Source organism: Oryzias melastigma, linkage group LG20, assembly GCF_002922805.2.
Source record: "Oryzias melastigma strain HK-1 linkage group LG20, ASM292280v2, whole genome shotgun sequence".
NCBI classification, from domain to species: Eukaryota; Metazoa; Chordata; class Actinopteri; order Beloniformes; family Adrianichthyidae; genus Oryzias; species Oryzias melastigma.
The window spans coordinates 20,842,080-20,861,275 of NC_050531.1; the positions used below are offsets into that span (position 1 = coordinate 20,842,080).

Here is a 19,196-nt window from a genome sequence, read left to right on the forward strand (position 1 = left end):
ACCGTGAGTTTTGTGATCCGCAACACCCCTACTTTCCAGTGCTCCTCTCCCTCTGGGTCGGCTGCTGCCCAGCTGCTGCAGCTCTGGATGGGGACCTGCATCGCTACCTTGCTGTGTGGGGGGGGGTCCCTGCACATGATGCTGCACCTGGCTGGTTATGCGGCCATCCCCAGAGGAAGAGGTTCTAACTACAGACAACTAACTTCCTGTGCTCAGCTTGTACTCAGTCTGTTCTCTATCATTAAAGGGGGTGGGAGGTGTGAAAGGGATTGCTGCATTATGTATTTTTATTGTATTTCTTGTGTTTGTTTTTCAGATTGTTTTATTTACGTGTCAAGCACTTTGTGTTATATTCTATATGAAAAGTGCCATATAAATAAAGTTTGATTTGATTTATTCTCTGATGCCATGTTTGACCCCTGTCTGCCTGACCCTGATTTAGCTTTGTGGACTCTTAGCTGTGCTTCCCTCCTGTTCTACTGTCTGTACAAATAAAAATTGCTGCCCTTGGATTCAGCCTTCTGCCCGTTTGTGACACTGTGAAGCTTTTTGGACCTTCAAGGAAGGAAAAGTGCTTTATATGTGAATGCCAATTAACTCTTACACGAGCAGACCTGACAAAGAATGTTTGATATTGAGAGATTGTCTTCAATCATGGCTAAATTTCATAGCAGAGATCTTTTACTCCAACTGAGATCAGTTGTTGACAGAATTTAACTTTTTCTTCAAATAAACTTTGAGGATTATCCACAGAGATTTAGTCAACCCTCACACATCTGAAGAGATTAAATCCTCTACAACTGCAGTTCTGGGTTTTTTTATGGATGATTAGCCACTTCCTGTCTTGAAGTGGTGATAAATCACAGACAGCTCGCTGGAATGAGTTTGTCGTCTTTTGCTCTGCTTGCTGTGGCTGATGTTGGCTTGTTTAATGATCTTGGTTTTTTTTGTTTTTTTTTATGGGGAACACTGAACATCGGAACACCGTTTTGATTTTAATTGCTGATAAAAGCAACAGTAATTTCCACCCAGTTCATGTTCACGATGATGAGTTGTTATTTATTGCCTTGTTTTCATCTGAGTAAACTCCTGTGATGGAGGATTCTTGTCACAGCTGAGCAGACAATGTTTTCTTGAGAGCGGGCTGCACAGACAAACAAATCTATCCAGAGATGTTATAATCATTATGAAATTGTGCATCACTTCATACCTTTGAGGCCTGCGGGACCCTGGGGTCCAGGGGGTCCTGGGTAGCCAGGATCTCCAATTCTGCCAGGGTAGCCTGGTGTTCCCATGGAGCCTTTGGGGCCTGGCACTCCAGGCTCACCTGGAGGTCCCTTTAGGCTTTGACATGGTTCACACTCAGACGAAGGAGTGAGGGTCTGGAGCAGTGCAGGGAGTTGGTCTTCAAGCACAAAGAAATGACACAAACAGACAAAGTAAAAGTTTTATGATAAATGTGTAAATGACCAGAGTTTTGATTAACTCAGCTTTAATGGGGCCATATTATGAAAATTCTACTTTTTGAGGTTTTAAGTGCATTCTCACTATAAAGAACCCCAAAGCTGTATTTGATCGGTTCATTTAAGTGTAATCCTCTAAAAACCTGCGCTCTCAGCAGCAGCCCCTCCCATACCCATTAAAAGGAGCAGGTCCTATCATGCTGATGTCAGCATGAAGTGAACCGCCCCCTCCAGTGTGTCAGATCGATTCATTTTAACTTCTGTGTATTAAAACGGTCCACAAAAATGACTATTTCATAAATAATTTGTTTTTTAGGTAACATATGATCATATATATGGATATAGTTTACTCTGAAAGGCTTCAGAAAGTCATGGTATGACCCCTTTAAATTATTATTTTTTTTTGTAAAAACATAATTGAGGTAATGTCGGTGTGTATAAGAGAATGACTGATCTTGTCGTTCACAGTACAAGTGAAAAAAATGTCAGGTACTCACTACGCAGAACATCCGTACACAGCTTTAGAATGAGTTCATCAGAAGGAGGCTTGCCCTGAAAGCAGAGACACGCATGAGTTCGATGAATTACTGAGAGAGACGGAAACATCCCATGGTGGAATGAGCCTCTGGAATCACAGAATTCCTAGAGCTCCACTTTTCATCTTCCATTGGCCCCACACACACAAGGATAACTCTCCCACTTTAAATCCTTGACTACATTATTGAACATATTTACATTATATTTGCAGAAGCAGTATTACTCACAGGTTTCCCGGGATACCCTGGCTGGCCTGGTTGGCCTGGCAACCCATCCTGACCAGGAAATCCCCGAGGACCAACGACCCCCATAAGGCCCATGTCGCCCTTCTTCCCTTCAAGGCCCTTGAAGCCCATGTCACCTGTGGTTCCTTTCTGAAGGGGCCCAGCAAAAAAACAAAACAGGAAAAAATTTAAAATAAAAACTAGGAAACTTTAGTCTATTATAAGTAATGACAAAACAATCAAATACAAACACACCTTGATGGTTTTTTGCTTCAAAGTCCAATGCCGTCCATGCAGCAGTTTCTTTGCGTAATGTTGCATCTGATTCACTATTATCTAATAGTTTGTATAAGTTTTAACATTTTCTATGAATGGGAAAGTGCTGTAATGTATCGTAATGCAGACTGGCCAAAAAGTATGGGATTAAATTAACTGAAATACAGACTAAATATAATTTTACTTTACAAAAAGAGTAAGAATCACTTAAAAGTATCACTTAACCAAAGTCCTAAAAGTCTCTATTATTGTGTTCCATATAATGTCTAAGGAGCAAATAGCTTGAATATTTTTCATTGTTGCTCAATAAGTTATGTAAAAATTAACTTGATTCACACCATGAACACTTAAATCAACAACTTTTTTCATCAGGTAAAGTTGACATTCTGAGGCACTTTCAGTTTAAAAACTCTTACTGATGACATTAATGTTCACAATAAGATTATAATGTGACCGCATCCATCAGTGAGACCTGATTTGATCCTTCACAGAACCAGTTTCACTGTCCTTACCCGGTCTATACTGTTTATTTTAAGAAAACATGTGATATACCAACATAATAGCTAATGTATACAGTTACTGTATCTGTTCACCAAACTCATCAAAAATCACAGTGGAGGTAGTTTATGTTTAGTTTGGATTAAAAAAAAAAAAATTCTCTAAAATGTCTTAAATTCATAAAACTTAAATGCCACAGGCCATCAAAAAAGATTATTCTATGGTGTCATATTCTATCCAACATCTACATCTAAATATCACAAAAAAGTAAATAAACCTCCTGAAAGTCATAATATAAAGAAATAAAAAGTCAGCTTGAAATACTGCATTGTCTGAATAACAAAATAAAAAGTCTTTACCAAATAATCAAGTTTTTTTCCAAAATTCCCTTAATTGGTGTACACTAGACCGCTATTTATGATGCACGTCAGAACTTTAATAAGATTGAAAAAAATCAGTATTCTCCAGACATAAAACAGATTCCAGAAAGATTATAAGGCGCACCGTCAATGAATTACCTATTTCTAAACTTATGCCATAGTTACTGTATATAAAGCACGCCAAAACAAGGTGCATTAGCGAAATAAGAGTCAGAAATAAGTCCATCAGTCATTCAAAGTTTAACTCTAGGGTTATGTCCGAATTCCCACCGTAATCCCTAACTGCTAAAGAACTGTACAGTGCAAGACCATTTAGTGCCCTGGATTTTAAAAGAAATTTGGACACCTTGCTTGCTACTTTTTTTATTTTTAAACATCAAACAGCAAGTATGATGTCACTGTTTTCACAAAGTAAAAATCGAATCAATATGAACATTTTACAACATTTATTCATGACTCCACTATGTTCTGATTATGAAAATGTTGATGGTTTATTTAAAAATTACATTTAAACACATTTTCTTAGCCAAAATTGTTCAAATACAATGCATATTGGTCTATATTCCCTAATGCAGTGAGCATTGATGCACACTGGTTTTTCACAAAGCCTCCTGGGAAATTTTCTTGTGCACTTGATTTGGGAATTGTAGATTCGGACAGCACTATAAAATGACGAACGCACTATATAGAGTACTGTGTTGTGAGTAGTGAAGGAATTTGGACATGCGGTAGAACTTGCTCATAACATGCTACTCATTAGCCACGTTAGAAGCGTTAGCATGTTTACAATACCTGTAACTACAAACCTTGTTGACAGAGAGAAGCAGACTGATACCACTACAACTAATGTTACTGTGACTAGGCTAACTCCCAACCTTTTCAATAAAATGTAAATGTATAAAAACATGGAGCGACACCGCAACACGTTAGCTGCGTTAGCGTGCAATAAACTAACTGACATTTTAATAGAACGCTGTGTACCTTTAAAAAAAAAAAATTGACTTATGTGCCTTATAGAGCTTAAAAATACAGCACATTTATAACGACTCAGAAACATGACTTAAATGAAATAGGAGCTTTTTGTCAACGTTCATTTAAGTAGTGCTTGTTTTGTTCAAACATCAGTGAGATTCCTAAAAATATACACTCTTTATTTATAAATTGACTCCAGCATTGTCAAAAACTTTTGCTTGTATCCTGAAAAAAGTGATTGTCTTTGGCTGCACTTACACTTTGATACAAACAAGTAAAAATAATTTTTAAAATGTTAATTTTCTCCAAACCACAAGATAAACACTACAATTGTATAACTTAGTGGTTTGGGTGTTTTGAGTAAAAAAAAAACTTTTATCCCAAGTTTTTAATTGAAACTTTATTTCAAATGTTAAATGCTGAAATGGCAGCTGTTTTTAGAGGCACCTTAAATTGCAATTCTGTAAAAAGTAAGAGACTGCTTGATATTTTCGGCATATGCAAAAAAAGTGCTCCTGTGATGTACGTTTTTACCCGAGGGAGCAGATTTCCCCAGGCATGAGGCTCTGGCTCTGTAAGTCATCTATAGCAGCCATGCAGGCTTGACTGGCTTTCTCACTGCGGCGCAGAATAAGAAAGAATGGATTATATCTTATACAGCAAAGTCTAATTCGACAAACCTCTCCTTTCCTCCCCCTGGGTCCCGCTTCGCCCTGACAGAAAAAGAAAAGAGAAGAGGGGGGATAGGGGGTGGAGAGGGAAGGGGAAGATGGAGTTAGAAACTTCTGCTTACATATCAAAGACTGCGACAGCGTGTCAAAGGAGCTGTGCTCCATGCTCTGCCTTGCTGGTGCAGAACCACCGTTTTCTGTCTGAAACCGGGGACTTGCAAAAAAAAAAAAAAAACACTTTAGATGGAATTTTGTAATTCCTTCAGAAAAACTTGTTTCCCTTTTGCGAAATTTTGTTCAGCACGGTAAACCGCATGTTTTTTTCCCCTTCTTAAAACACTGCACCCACGTGTAGGAGCGAGTCGGTGAGGCTTTAGTGAAAGATCTGAGATCCAACATGTTCTCAATTTTCTATAAAAGATTTTGCTTTTACTTTTCCACATTTCCCTTATGGTCTGGTAAATGCTTTCAACCCTTCTAGAGCTGCAGGAAACAAATAAAACGACTTAAGTAAGAAATCTGCCACTGGGAAGTATTATCTAGGGCTGAACAGAATAATATTAGTATTTTTAAAGTCAAGTAATATAAAAAAACACAGATATGCAAATGAAAAGGAAAGAAAACCATTTTTTATGGTTGAAGGAAAATTTGGGACAGTTAACTGACATGAATGAATGAATTCTTGGTACGATTTGTGTTGATTTTTGTTATAAATCATCTTATTGGTCATTTTAAGCCAGAATATCATCTGAAATGGTCAATGAATTGAATATTGCAATAAAAAAAGAACCTTTCCCCTATAGATTTACATGGAAATACACCTGTTTGTTCTTTGAAAACAAACAGGTGGTAGTTTTTTCAACTCTGCTTGGTAAGAGTAAACCCAGTGGAGGTTCAGAAATATTTCTTTTTGCCACCATACGGTTCTAGGTAGAGCTGTACTTCTGTAGAAATTGGACGAGTGGCTTTGTAGTGAAACGAGTTTTAGTTTCACTTTCTGTGAGAACAAAGCCAAACGAGCAGAGAAGATTTATGTGAATGCTCAGGAGTTTGATAGAAGCCACCGTGTCTACTCTATGAGGGTCTGTGACGAGGTGCAAGAGGTCCTGCTGGTCTTCTAAAAGTCCGTAGTGGCTTTCTTTCCTTCACCTTTGTCAAGGTATTCAGAAAAGCTTTTACGACCCACTCTGATGACAATGGCGTTTTTTAACATGTTCTTGTAGCATTTGTATGATGATGGAGAACATGTACAAAGAAAATTAGGCTTAAAATTGCATTTCTGAGTGTTTCTTTGTTCAAATTGTTGAATGAAAAAATGCTTTTTCAAAGAGGAGGTAGTTGTGATGTGAGCTAGAATCTAGATCAAAATTGTATGGCTGGACGTTGGGAGTGAGGTCATCTGGACTCTACAAGATAGTTGATTAACTTTTTTTCAATGTCCACTGCAGACATGAAATCCTCTCCACCTTCATCCACATTTGTCATGGGAGGGAAAACATGTCAATGTCAGATAAGATAGTACAAGGGTTAAAAATGGCTTCAAATATATAGAAGAGTCATTTTAGTCCATGTGTTGGGATATTTGAAAACAAATGTTTGCAACAAACTAAAAGTAAGCTTGAGCGTGACTTTAGGTTTCTATTTCAGGTCTTCAAGACCCATTTTTAAGAAAAGTTTATAAGAAGTTGGGAATTCACGTTTATTATAATGTTAGATATGTTTTAGCTTTTAGCTCTAGAATCTAACATTTTCATACAGAACACACCCCATAATGTTAATGGCCTCTTAAAAGCAAAACCGAATCCAGCTTCTATTTGAATCATGGCTGTAAATCAATCTTTAGCCCAATTAAGTGTTTTTGTGTTGTACGACTAAATATGTGCATTTTTTTAGATTCTAATGGTTAAAAATGTTTTTTAAATTGACCATAAAAGCATGTCAGTGTCACACCAAAGCCTCAGTGAGCAGACACATGTGAACGCATCACTACTTTCTGCTGAAAGACAGTAGTGGCGTGCAGAGGTCCCCCTTCCCCCGTCCTCAGCACGCCGCTGCAGTTATTGTACCCAGTAGGAATTAGGAAGTCTGTCTGAAGACAATTTGTCACATCTATTTGAGGCGTGACGCTTGTGATTCAGTGCTGATGCATTTAGCCTTGAGCTCGTGTCAAACAGAGGCTGGGCCGCATTCACAGAGTGTGAACAACAAGCTGCATGCAGAGCTTCTGGATTGTTTTATCTTTCTCCTACTGTCACACGAAGCTGATACAACCACGTCTCCACCTGACGCAACACTGCTGCTCTTGTTAACACACCCACCCTCAGGGGTTCACCGTTTCATTTCCATCTAATATTGTCGGGATCAATACAATAATTAGTCGCTGATCAATAGTACATGATTGGTTCGCTAATGCAACTCACCTGATGCCCTTTATGACGAAGAGCATCAGTTACGTGTCTACACTTCAGAAATGTAAGGTTTAATGTTTAAGCTACGTTCACAACGCGCGTCCAATGAAAAATCTTCATATATGGTAAATGACGTATACTTGTATAGCGCTTTACAGTCACAGACCCATTCACATGTTCACACCCTGATTCACACACTGGCACCAAGCTTCCACCAGAAGCAACGTGGGGTCGGTCCATTGTCTTGCCCAAGGACACCACGACACATGGCAGGAACCAAACCTCCAACCTTCTGATCAGAGGTCAGAAGGTTGTTCAAAACTCATGCATTCTTGCATAAGTGCATATTTGTAAAACCATTTTGGCCTCTAAGAAACAAAACGTGCAGCCAATGAACGTGTTAATGGTTAAACCGGCTCAAATTTTGAATGGGATTAGGACTGGGATTAGGACTGGGATTTCGCAGTGACGTATGGATAATTCGCGGGAGTCTCAATCATTTGAAAATTAATCTTGGAGGAGAAACTACTCATTGCTGTTTGTGCCCGGCAAGAATCATACAAGATCAAGTCTTTCATAAATTGTAATAGAGAGGTGAAAGACAAAGTCTTGAGCAAGATTCACGAGGTTCGTACCACTTCAACATTTCACACTTAGACTCTTCCAGCTGGAGGTGGTGGGCATGGACAAATAAAGAGTAGTAACAGCGTGAATGCGCATTCAAGAATGTGTGTTCAGACAACACATTCTGATCTCCAACTTATCACATATTGACGTTTGGTTAACGGCCACTACACCTCACTTTTTTACGTTTTGGGTGTCCTTAATTCATCGTTTTTTGACATCCTTTTGACATTGTACTGAATGCTGAACTGGACCTGGACTGGTCCTCAGGATGTGTACCCTAACCAAGTACTGGACCCAAACCGGTACCAGACACGAACCAGTACCAGGTTAGGGTACTAAAATTGGGTTAGGGTACCAGTTTGCTCCACGTCCTGGTATTGGACCAGTTCCAGTTCACGGCCCAGAGGTTGGGGACCCCTGATTTCATGGGAATAGCCAGCACGTCAAAAAATGACGAGAATGTCAATTTTTGACGTGGAGGGGTCCTTAACCAAACGTCAATATGTGACGAGTTGAGAGTGAGAATGTGTTGGTTTACCGCGTTCTTAAACATGCGTCATGTGCTCAGTGTGTATGTAGCTTTAGGCACCTTTGAAATTGACCAATTTTTTCATAATCAAACTCCTTGCTTATAACGTCTTTAGCCTGGCGTCCAAAAGCACGGACATCACTTTTTGGGTTTTATTGCCACAGAGGTTAATTCTGCTTATCTGGGGCCCTGTGACTACATGTGTAGAGGGTTAACTCAAATACTGGCTCAAGTCTTAAGAGGTTAGACTGAAATAAAGCCAAATGATGAAGCATACTGACAAACTGAACCCACCCTGTGATTCAGCTGTTTCACTGAGGGAGCCTCAATTCCAGTGAAAGCAGAGAACCCTCCCCAAGCTCCCATGGACTGTTTTCATTAAAAAAGGGTTATCAGTCCTATTGATTGAATTTACTACTAATAGTTGCTTCACTGGACTACATTGCCAGTTAAGATCAGCTGAGCTCCATTTCCAGTAGAAAAAGTAGGAATAGATATTCTTCTTTCTCCCTCCTTAAGTCTCTGACTCTATTTCCTTAAGTTTTGTGCTGTGCTCCACAACCTTACCGTATCTGCCCTGTTTTCTGTGTTCTTTTCTTTTTTCAAGTTTGTATATCTTTTTTTGCTGTGGAGTGTTTCACAGTTTCACTTTTTGATAGCTTTATTTTTCCTGTTTGACTCGTGGGGTGAAAACCTGCAGCAGAGGTTTGTGTGAAAAACAATCATGTAAATGTGCAAGTCTGAGGTCTTCATCCTTCTCTTTTAGGTTAGGAATGAGTCGCTGCACCAAATGGAGAAGCTTAAGTACCTCAAGTTTTTCTTTTTTTTCCACAGAGGACTGAATAACAGTTTTCCAACCCCCAGGGTTTTTTTTGTCAGGATCTCAGAACAGAGTTGCCCCTCCTCTTCATCAAAGGAGACCAGCTGATGGGGTTTGGACATCTTGTCAGGATTGCTTCCGGTTGCCTTACAGAAGGGATGTTTCAGACATGTCCGAGAAAGAGGCCTCAGGGAAGAGTCTGGATTTCACAGAGATAGGATCACTCAGCTGTCCTGGGGAGGCCATGTTATCTCCTTAGACAAGTTAGAAGAGGTGGCACGGGAGAGGGAGGTGCAGAAATCTCTACTCAGACTGAAGCTTCCACAGTTCAGTCTAAAACAAGTGGGAGAAAACGAACGGATGGACGGATGGATGGATGGACAAACTGAAAGACAGATGGATGGACACGCAAACGAATAGACTGATGGATGGATAAACAAACATAAATTAATTGTCTGAAAAATGGATGGATGGATGGATGGATGGACAAACTGAAAGACGGATGGATGGACAGGCAAACGAATAGACTGATGGATGGATAAACAAACATAATTTAATTGTCTGAAAAATGGATGGATGGATGGATGGACAAACTGAAAGACAAATGAATGGACAAACTGAAGGGCGGATGGATGGATGGATAGATGGATGGACTGATGGATGGATAAACAAACAAATTAATCAATTATTGGAAAAACGAATGGATCGATGGATGGACGGATGAACACAGATGAAAATACAGATAAATAGATGGATGGAAGGACGGACAGATGGATGGACAGATGGATAAACTGATGAACAGATGGATGGATGAGTGGACGGACAGACAGACATAGAAGGATAAACATAAACTGATGGATGGATGGACAGACGGATGGATGGAGAAACTGAAGGACAGATGGATGGATAGACAAATGGATGGACTGATAGATGGATAAACAAACTAATGAATTCATTGTTGGAAAAACGGATGGATGGATGGACAGACAGATGAACACACTGTATAGACGGAAATACAGCTAAATGGATGGAAGGATGGACAGATGGATAAACTGATGAACAGATGGGTGGATGGACGGACAGACATTTAGAAGGATAAACAGATAAATGGATGGATGGATGGATGGGTGGACAGACAAACGAAAGGACTGACAGATGTATGAAAGGATAGACACACTAATGAATGAATGATTGGACAAACTGATGAATGGACGGACAGATGAACTGATGGATGGATGGACTGATAGATGGATAGATAGATAAACTGATAAACAGATTGATGGGTTGACAGACTAATGAATGGTTGGATGGATGGATGGATGGATGCTTTTTGTGATTTATAGTTTAGCTAGAATTTCATTTTTACTTTTCAGTTTCGATTCAGTTTCTCTTTGTAAGTGATGATGACATTATCCTTTTAAGTGGTTTATTCTGCTGAAGAAGAGGTTAAGTTGCAGCTTACAGGTTCATTCTGAAATCATGAAAGACTTCCTGTAACACTGACCACTGAACCATTGAACACTGTAGTGTTTGCATCACCAAAGTCCACAGAATAGTTCTGTATGGTTCTGGTCAGTGTAAGAAGTGGGGTTTATGGGCTTGTGGTTGTGAGCAGTCAAAGCATTACATGATGTTCTTCGGATGCCCTTTCAGAGAACACGTTCTCCCTCACTTTTTGAGAGAATTTCTTTACATTTTCTTTGAAGCCATTTTAGGGTTTTTTCTTTGTTACTTTCATTCTGTTTTTGTTTGTTTCTCTTTTTAATCTATTAATTCCCATTTTACTGAGAACCTTGGTAAGTCACAATACTTTCATAAAAGGATTAAGTTCTCACTGCATTTAGTTTTACTTTGATTTTTGCACCAAAAAACCTGAAGACAGATGAAGAAAACACCCCATTAATGTATGTAAATCATGACAATCATTTGGTTAATCTGTCACATTTAACTCTGTTGCAGAAAATCAGATTTGGAATTTGTTGCTACCAGTGGCATTTCTGTGTCCTTGCTCACTAATGTGCATGGTCACATCCAAGCTGCTCATTGGAGCAAACATGAGCTCCGCTGCCACCTAGTGGAAGAAACAAGGGCACTCACAGGAATGCCAGGAATCCCTGGATCTCCATCTGTTCCTCGCTCCCCCTGCAAAGAGACACATCGTGATTGACTGGAGGTTTGTTTACACGTGTGCTGCTATACTTGCATGTGTATGTGTGTGTGTGAAATGTTGGACTGGATGTGTATAATAGAGGTTCGTGACTGGCTATCTTATGTGCCCGAGTGTCTGTGTGTGAGAGTGGAGAAAAGGTCATGATTACCTATAGCAGCCAATAAGAGAAACCCAGAGAGAGTGGGGATAGGAATTGGCTAGCGGTGACCTTTAACAAACCTGACGTTTTATCTTGTGTGTGAGGCTTTCCGAGCATATCCCGCAGCACTGCTCCACACTGCTCTGCTCTCTGTGCTCGGATGGGCCATCACACTGTCTTCCATTAGTGCATATAAAGTGAGTAACGGATTCAGAAAATTGTTCCATTTCAGCCTTCAGCGGTCCATGCAGAGAGGCCGCTGCAACACTGAGGTGTTGAATATAAAGTTTTTATCAAGTTAGGTTTAAGCTGTATACGCTTTTTGTATTTATTGAGGTTATTTACACATCTTAGATCTTAGCTATAAAAAACGTGAAGTAATACTGCTATAATTGCCAATGGTAGGATCTAATATGTAACAATAAAATATGCTTTTTTTAAGACAGACTTCCTTTTGTACAATAATGGGGGGAAAGACATGAGGGTGTAAAGTGAAGACACTGTTGACTGTCAGCTCCTCTGTCTACCGGAGGACTCTTCAGGCAAATGCGTCTGACTGACAGCTAAAGCTTGACTGAAACTGGGCCATCGCAACCGTGACAACAGTGTGAGGCACAGCAGCAAATCCAGAACAAATAGGCTAAGAAATCAAATGGAGCCTCAGTCAAAACTGTCCCTATGGGTGGATACGCAACACATTTTCACTCACAACTCGTCACATATTGACGTTTGGTTAAGAACCCCTCCGCGTTACTTTTTGACATTTTGGGTGTCCCTAACTCGTTTTTTTGACTGGTCTCCGGAGTGCAAGTACCCTAATCCTAATCCGGTACCGGGATTGGGTATCAGTACTGGATGCATCTCGAGGACCAGTCTGGATCCAGTATTGCGTCCCGAGGGTGGTGGAACAGCCACCATGTCAAAAAAACGATGAGTTGGAGACACTCAAAACATAAAAAAAATAACGCAATTTTTGTTCTGTTATTTACAACAATTCTGCACTAAGTAGTGGCACTGCTGTTCATTTTTACTATTGTTAACACTGAATTTTAAAGATAATTCCAATTCATTTGGTGTCAATGCTCGTCAAAGACATAGATTAACTGATTTGCGCAAAAATTTCTATTATTTGTTCCACAAAATAAAACATAAGCTGTTTATTATGATTATGCTCAAGCTAAAAAAATAAATAGGGATATATTTCCCCCAAAATATGTGTTCTTCTATATAATGTGAGTTATTACAGATGATTTTTCCTAATCATTGAAGTATTGCGATATCATCGATATCGTGAGCCATGTATCGCATCATATGGTGGGGTACGCAGTGATTCCCAGCCCTTCTGCAACCTTCCACTGACCCTACAAGTAAACTCTCTGCAAAAGACTAAAGCATAGACAAAGATACTTCTCTGGTTCTGGTCAAAATCTCAAACTGAATCCAGCATGATGAGACCTCAAGAGAGTCTGAGCTAATGAGCCACACTTTATGCACAAGAATATGAGAGACCAGGTCAGTCATGCGGCAGACAATTACATTAAATCACTGCTGCCAGGGGGTCAATTGAGCTTCTTTTAAGTGACATATACGTGCATCTCTGAGCTGACAGGGTTTTGATTCATGAGCCTATCACCTTTTATGCCTCTTCTCTCTAAAAGGTTTAATTTATTTCAGACAGAAAACAACTAAAAGTTGAAACAAAAGAACTGCAGAACAGACAGAAAACATCAACTAATTTATCCAAAAGTTTCTCTGAGACCAATAAATTACTCCTAATTGTAAAATTACATATTTTAGGACTTATAAGGGATTTTTATGGGAAGTCTGGAAATGCACAATGGTTAGGATGATTGATGCAAAGAAGAGCATCTCAACAACAGTATACACCTCACCTGGTTTCCTTTGGAGCCGCTCTCTCCTCTTTCCCCCTGTTGACATAACGGCGAGCATGAGAGCAACTCCTCCTTTTCCCCCCATCAGCTGACAGTAAATCATGCAAAGCAGCACGCCCACTGCCTGCACAGCGAGCGCACCGGCTTGTTAAACAGACTCGGACTGTTTGTTCTTGGAGCTTCCAAAGTGTGAAGTACAACCTTCAACACCATTAAAATTAATCATGTCATCCCAACGCTAAATAAATAATAAATCCACAAGTGTGTGCGACTCGCGGGCCTTTGTGGAGCTGTCAACGGTTCTAATCACGGGACTGTCGACAGCTGGAAGCATTAATCATTCATAAAGAGTCGCCTCTGTTCACTGACTTTACTAAATAAACATGCAGATTGTTGACACTCTTATCGTAATGCGTGGATGAGGCGACGCTCACCTTATGACCTTTGAAGCCTGGTCTCCCCGCAGTTCCCGGAGATCCTGGAAAGCCCGGCTCCCCCAACGGGCCCTGGGAAGGTCAAAGGTTACCATCTTTTAACAAAATAACAATATGTGCACCAAATCAAGGTTTGATGAACATGGGTCAGAGGAAAACCTTCTCACGCCACTATCTCCTCCTCTACATGATCATTTATGCATGTGCATTGGCATAAACATTTTTTTTTTAAATCAAAATCCCAGCAGTGACTGACATGCGTGGGTGTAATTGCTGGAAAACATGTCACTTAACAAACAGGTGGTTTTAAAAGAGGAGCTGTCACTCATCCAGAGAATCCAGACTGCAGGTTGGAGACATAATCACAGGCTGACATAATGAATTCCTCCGCCATGCTAAATTGTTTCAGACGCTCACTTTTATGTAAGTGTCAGGCTAGACGTGCGGCGAATCCAGAGTATAGAAATCAGACTCTCTTTTCTGTCAAAGCTAAAGGAAAGTTTGCTTGTTCCAGCATATTCATGTCTGTTGTCGGGTAAATGTTATCTCCTTGAGTGATAAAAGGGAAATTACTTTTAAAATGTTATTTTCTTAATGTGTTTTTATTAGTGTGTGGAAATATTTGAAATTTGATGCATAAAATCTGCAAAAAAATGATTTAAAATTAATTTGAGTGAATTTTTCCCTCTGGTTCATCATTAAACATAAATGAGTCATCTCTTTTAATGGGCTTAAGAAAAAAAAATATTATATTCTATAAGGAATAGGAATGTCAAACAATATTGATTTAATTAAATATTATGATACTTCACTTGGCGTAATATAATATAAGGGATATCGCCACAACATTTAATTATTTATATATGAAGAAAAATGTAGTTCAGCGTGACGTCTTACTCAAGTTTTCTGTTTAAACTCCAACCACTAGATGGCAGCACAGCACATCGAGTCTCTTTGAGCAGCTTTACAACTCATCCAAAAAAACACCAGATCTCAAGAGAACTATTTTGTGATAGATGTGAACTCATGGTTGCTGTTGTTATATGGTAAAATGAGACTAGTATAATTCGGTTTTAATGCAGGATGAGAACTAAACCAAAAATCTGTACCAAGTTGGTACTGGAGCTGTGTAAAACCACGGATTCCAGTGCTTTGTGGCATACATAAGAAACATATGATACATTATGAGAGGGGTGAGGGATTATGTGGAGGTCTGGGGGAGGGAATATTATTTATTTGGTTTTAGTGTAAAGGTCTTTGTGTTATTTTTTATATGATAAGTGCTATATAATAAAGATTGATTAATTGATTGAATCTATGAAAAAATCAGACAAAGCTTACAAAATCTTTTCTAAATTATTTAAAAGAAGAACTCCATTTGCACTAAAAGAACCATTTGCTTGGTTAAAAGCAACTTGTATGTGGATGCCAATTGTACTGCTTAATTGTCTGATCATTGAATAAAATGTATTTATTTTTTGTGTGTGTGAAAAGTGTATTCAGATATTTTGTTATTAACTCTTATTTTTAAAAAAGTAAAACATTGTATTTGGAACAGACTTCCAAAATATCGTGATACGTATCATTTTGTGACATGTGTATCGTGATACATATATTGTGACATGTGCATCGTGATACGTATCATATTGTGACATGTGTATCGTGATACATATATTGTGACATGTGTATCATGATACGTATCATATTGTTATATGTGTATCGTGATACGCATCACATTGCGACATGTGTATCATGACACGTATCATATTCTGATATTTGTATCGTGATACGTGTCACATTGTGACATGTGCATCATGAAAAGTAACACATTGTAATATGTGTATCGCGATACATATAACATTGTGACATGTGTATTATGAAAAGTAACATATTGTGACATGTGTATTATGAAAAGTAACATATTGTGACATGTGTATCGCGATACGTATCATATTGTGACATGTGTATCGTGATACATATCATATTGTGACATGTGTATCGTGATACGTGTCATACTGTGACGTGTATCGTGATGTGTATCATTGTGACATTTGTATCGTGATGCGTATCATATTGCCAGACTCTTGCCAATACACACCCCTAAGAAGGACTCTTTAATATTTAGAAAACAAAAGTTTCTAAACAATAAGTCAGATGAGACTAAAACCGATACTAGATGTGCAAAAAACAGCTTAAAAGTGCAGATTCTTCAGAACACCATCCTTACAAAAAGCATGGCAGTAGTAGCATCATGCTCCGGATATTTGTTTTTTTCTTGTTTTGCAATAATGAAAAGAAGTGCTCCCACCATGTATTGCAGTTGGTGTTTCACAATCTCACTGTCAGAGATTTTTTTTTCAATCAAATTTTTCATGGTTTTTAGAAATGACACAGATGTATTGATTTCCACAAAAATGGTACAAAGACTACTGGGAATGCTTTTAAAGTAGATCAAAAGACAGTGAAGACCATGGGCTAAACTTTATTTACTGGAAAAAAAAATGAGAAGCCCATCATGACCAACACTGCGTTTAAAGTCAATCTGTTCTTGATGGACTCCTTGGTTCATCTTCATCCAGCTTTTCACTCACCTTCAGACCTGGAGGACCAACAGGACCAGGAACTCCAGGATCTCCACATTTGCCCTAAATAAAACACACAGAGCGTATTTGTCAGACAGCTCTTCTGATTTGACCTCATTCTTATGCTAATTCAAACCTTAAAGCCATGTTTAACCATCATAGAAGCGGCACATTGGCCTTTGAGCCCATTTCCAACCACAGCTCCAGTTTACTTTCACATGGGTGCTGCTCTGAACACACAAAGGAGGAAATGGAATATTATTAATCCTTGTACTCTTGGCCTGCCCCATTAATGGTCTCTTTCCTGTTGCCCCCGCTGTTCCAATAATAGCAGTAAATTCAGAGGCCAAATGACTTTTTTAAGTGAGAAATTAAATGGCTGTCAGGGCTGACACTGGAATTGGAAGCTTTACAAAAGCAATTGATGCTCATTGGCAGTGTTTTAATGTCGAAACTGGCCAAAATTGGCTAATTCTAATTACTTGAATGCCTCGGGTACGTTTTCGTTAATTGATGACAGGATCAACTTGTGAGCTGCAAGTTCTGCCCAAAACCTCAGAAACATGATTTAAACGGCTTAGATTCTCAGCCCTCTTCCTCTTTCCTGGTGTTTGGTTACTGTGGGCTGGTTCCGTCTGAAACTACACACTCTTAATACACTAATGAACAGGACCATAAATTAACCAAACTGCTCTGAAGCTTTAGCTGTGGTCAGCAGAGGCAATCTAAAGGTTTCACTAAAATGAAACACTGTCTTATTCATCTACAGGAAAATACCAAACTAGAGAGGAAAATAAGCAGTAATGAAAGCTGGACACTCTACTTCCCCCGTTTAGACAGATAAACACACTTTCAACACTCCTTTCAGGGATTTTTCTTCCTTTTTTAGGTAGGCTGTTCTTGTGGTTGCAGTATTTTTGGTTAGTGATTTTGAAACAGGCCTAAGTCTTCCAGCTTAAAAAAACCTCTACATAACTGTGTCAGAAGTCACAGGAATTAAGAGTAGTGGACACAAAAATAAATGTTGACAAATGTGGAGAAAAATAATCTAAAGTTTCTCAACCCGTGAGCACATTTACCATCACCAGGAAATCCGCTCTGTGTTCATCCAAACGGGCCCTGATTTAAAACTTACTAGTTTGGAATATAGAAGATCATAAAATACTTTGTGCTTTTGATTCTATAAATGATTCTGATAAGAATGACGGTACTGTAACCTAGCTGCTAAATTAGGCGCTGGCTCTGCTTTTACAAAAGTTCATCGCCAATCATTCTTGGGGGCTTGATCATCCATCTGACCGACCAGAAGTAGTTTTATAACTTTACTTATGTTCAAATGTAAGTTTCTGTGCTTAAGAGCACACCTACGTGAAGAAAAGCGCTTCTCCTCCGCGGTACAGTGCAATGCGGAACCCCCTCATGACGGGGGGCTCTATAACCCTCTGCTTGGAGGGTTGCCCCTTAAAAGAACTATTTCGAAAACCTCAAGCGCTACAAATGCCACAAATGCTACAAATTTTAATAGGCTAATTTGTGATTTTATATTGACAGGTGGGTGGACTCAACAAAAATCTTTACTCTCAAAAATATGTTAGGTTTTAACTAAATTTATGGTTCTTGTAAACATAAATCTCTCTTAAACAAAATAAAATATTTCAGCGACGCCTTCAATAACACTTTCATAAGTGGTTTCTGTGCTTGTTAGCTTCAGTTGTCACACAAAAACAGCAGAAAGAAAGAAAACCTTTTTTGCAGTCATAGCTCTGTAAACAATTAAATTAATATATTTTTTTTCAAAAAATTGTGAAATTATGAAAATAAAATATTTTTACTCAATAGCATTCTTGTGAGCCTTATAACATGCAAGCTTCATCGAAAAGTGCAACAAGTTTAACCAGCGTGTGAAGGTAATTACTCTGATTACTACCACTTATTACTACAAAAAAACATCTAGTAATCCTTTAGATGACTAGACTACTAGTTTATTAATTGTGAACGTCTGGCTGATCGAAGGTGAAACACATTCCAGTGCAAACAGGAATGTTTTTTGTCCAGATCACAAAAATAATTGGAAAAAAGTCCAAATTGAAGTAAACCGGCTTGTAAGCGAAGCTCAGGATTGACCTTCAATTTTCAGAGCTAAATGAAAGTAACCATTTTACCTTCCTTAAGCAGGTAGCTGCCCTTTTTGTCTTTACAGAGGAGGGTATACTATATGGAATATACGGACTCCAGAGGGACGGAGAATGAGCATTTCAAGGTCAGGGAAGCATGAGGACACCTTCATGGTAATAGGGCACCTGTGATGGTGGAATCTAAAGCTCTAGAAATGTTGTAAGAAACCTTATAAATGTTCGATTTATCCTTTTTTTTCTTCAAGGAAAAAAACTCAGATATGAATGGTGTTTTTGTTATGCTATTATGGCATTTTTCTGAAGAAAATGTAAAGGAAACGATGGGATGATGGGAAGGGGTTGCTCCATGCCAACTCCTGCTGCTCTGCAGAAACTACGTCCCAGAAAATGACCGTTTTTTAAATATATTTTTGGGTTAAAAATTGCATTATCATATGTA

The 19,196-nt window shown here is 38.8% G+C and overlaps 1 protein-coding gene across 1 annotated transcript in view; it reads right to left on the minus strand.

The window, feature by feature from the left end:
- Positions 1-19,196, minus strand: part of si:dkey-225n22.4 (collagen alpha-1(XXI) chain) — a 69,556-nt gene that overhangs the window by 3,531 nt on the left and 46,829 nt on the right. Inside the window, exons 23-30 of the mRNA XM_036217352.1 lie at positions 16,632-16,685; positions 14,041-14,112; positions 13,607-13,642; positions 11,503-11,547; positions 5,031-5,063; positions 2,228-2,374; positions 1,961-2,015; positions 1,211-1,405 (exon numbers count right to left, since the gene is read on the minus strand). Of these exons, the coding sequence (XP_036073245.1) occupies positions 1,211-1,405; positions 1,961-2,015; positions 2,228-2,374; positions 5,031-5,063; positions 11,503-11,547; positions 13,607-13,642; positions 14,041-14,112; positions 16,632-16,685 (637 nt within the window). The remainder of the gene's footprint in view (positions 1-1,210; positions 1,406-1,960; positions 2,016-2,227; positions 2,375-5,030; positions 5,064-11,502; positions 11,548-13,606; positions 13,643-14,040; positions 14,113-16,631; positions 16,686-19,196) is intronic.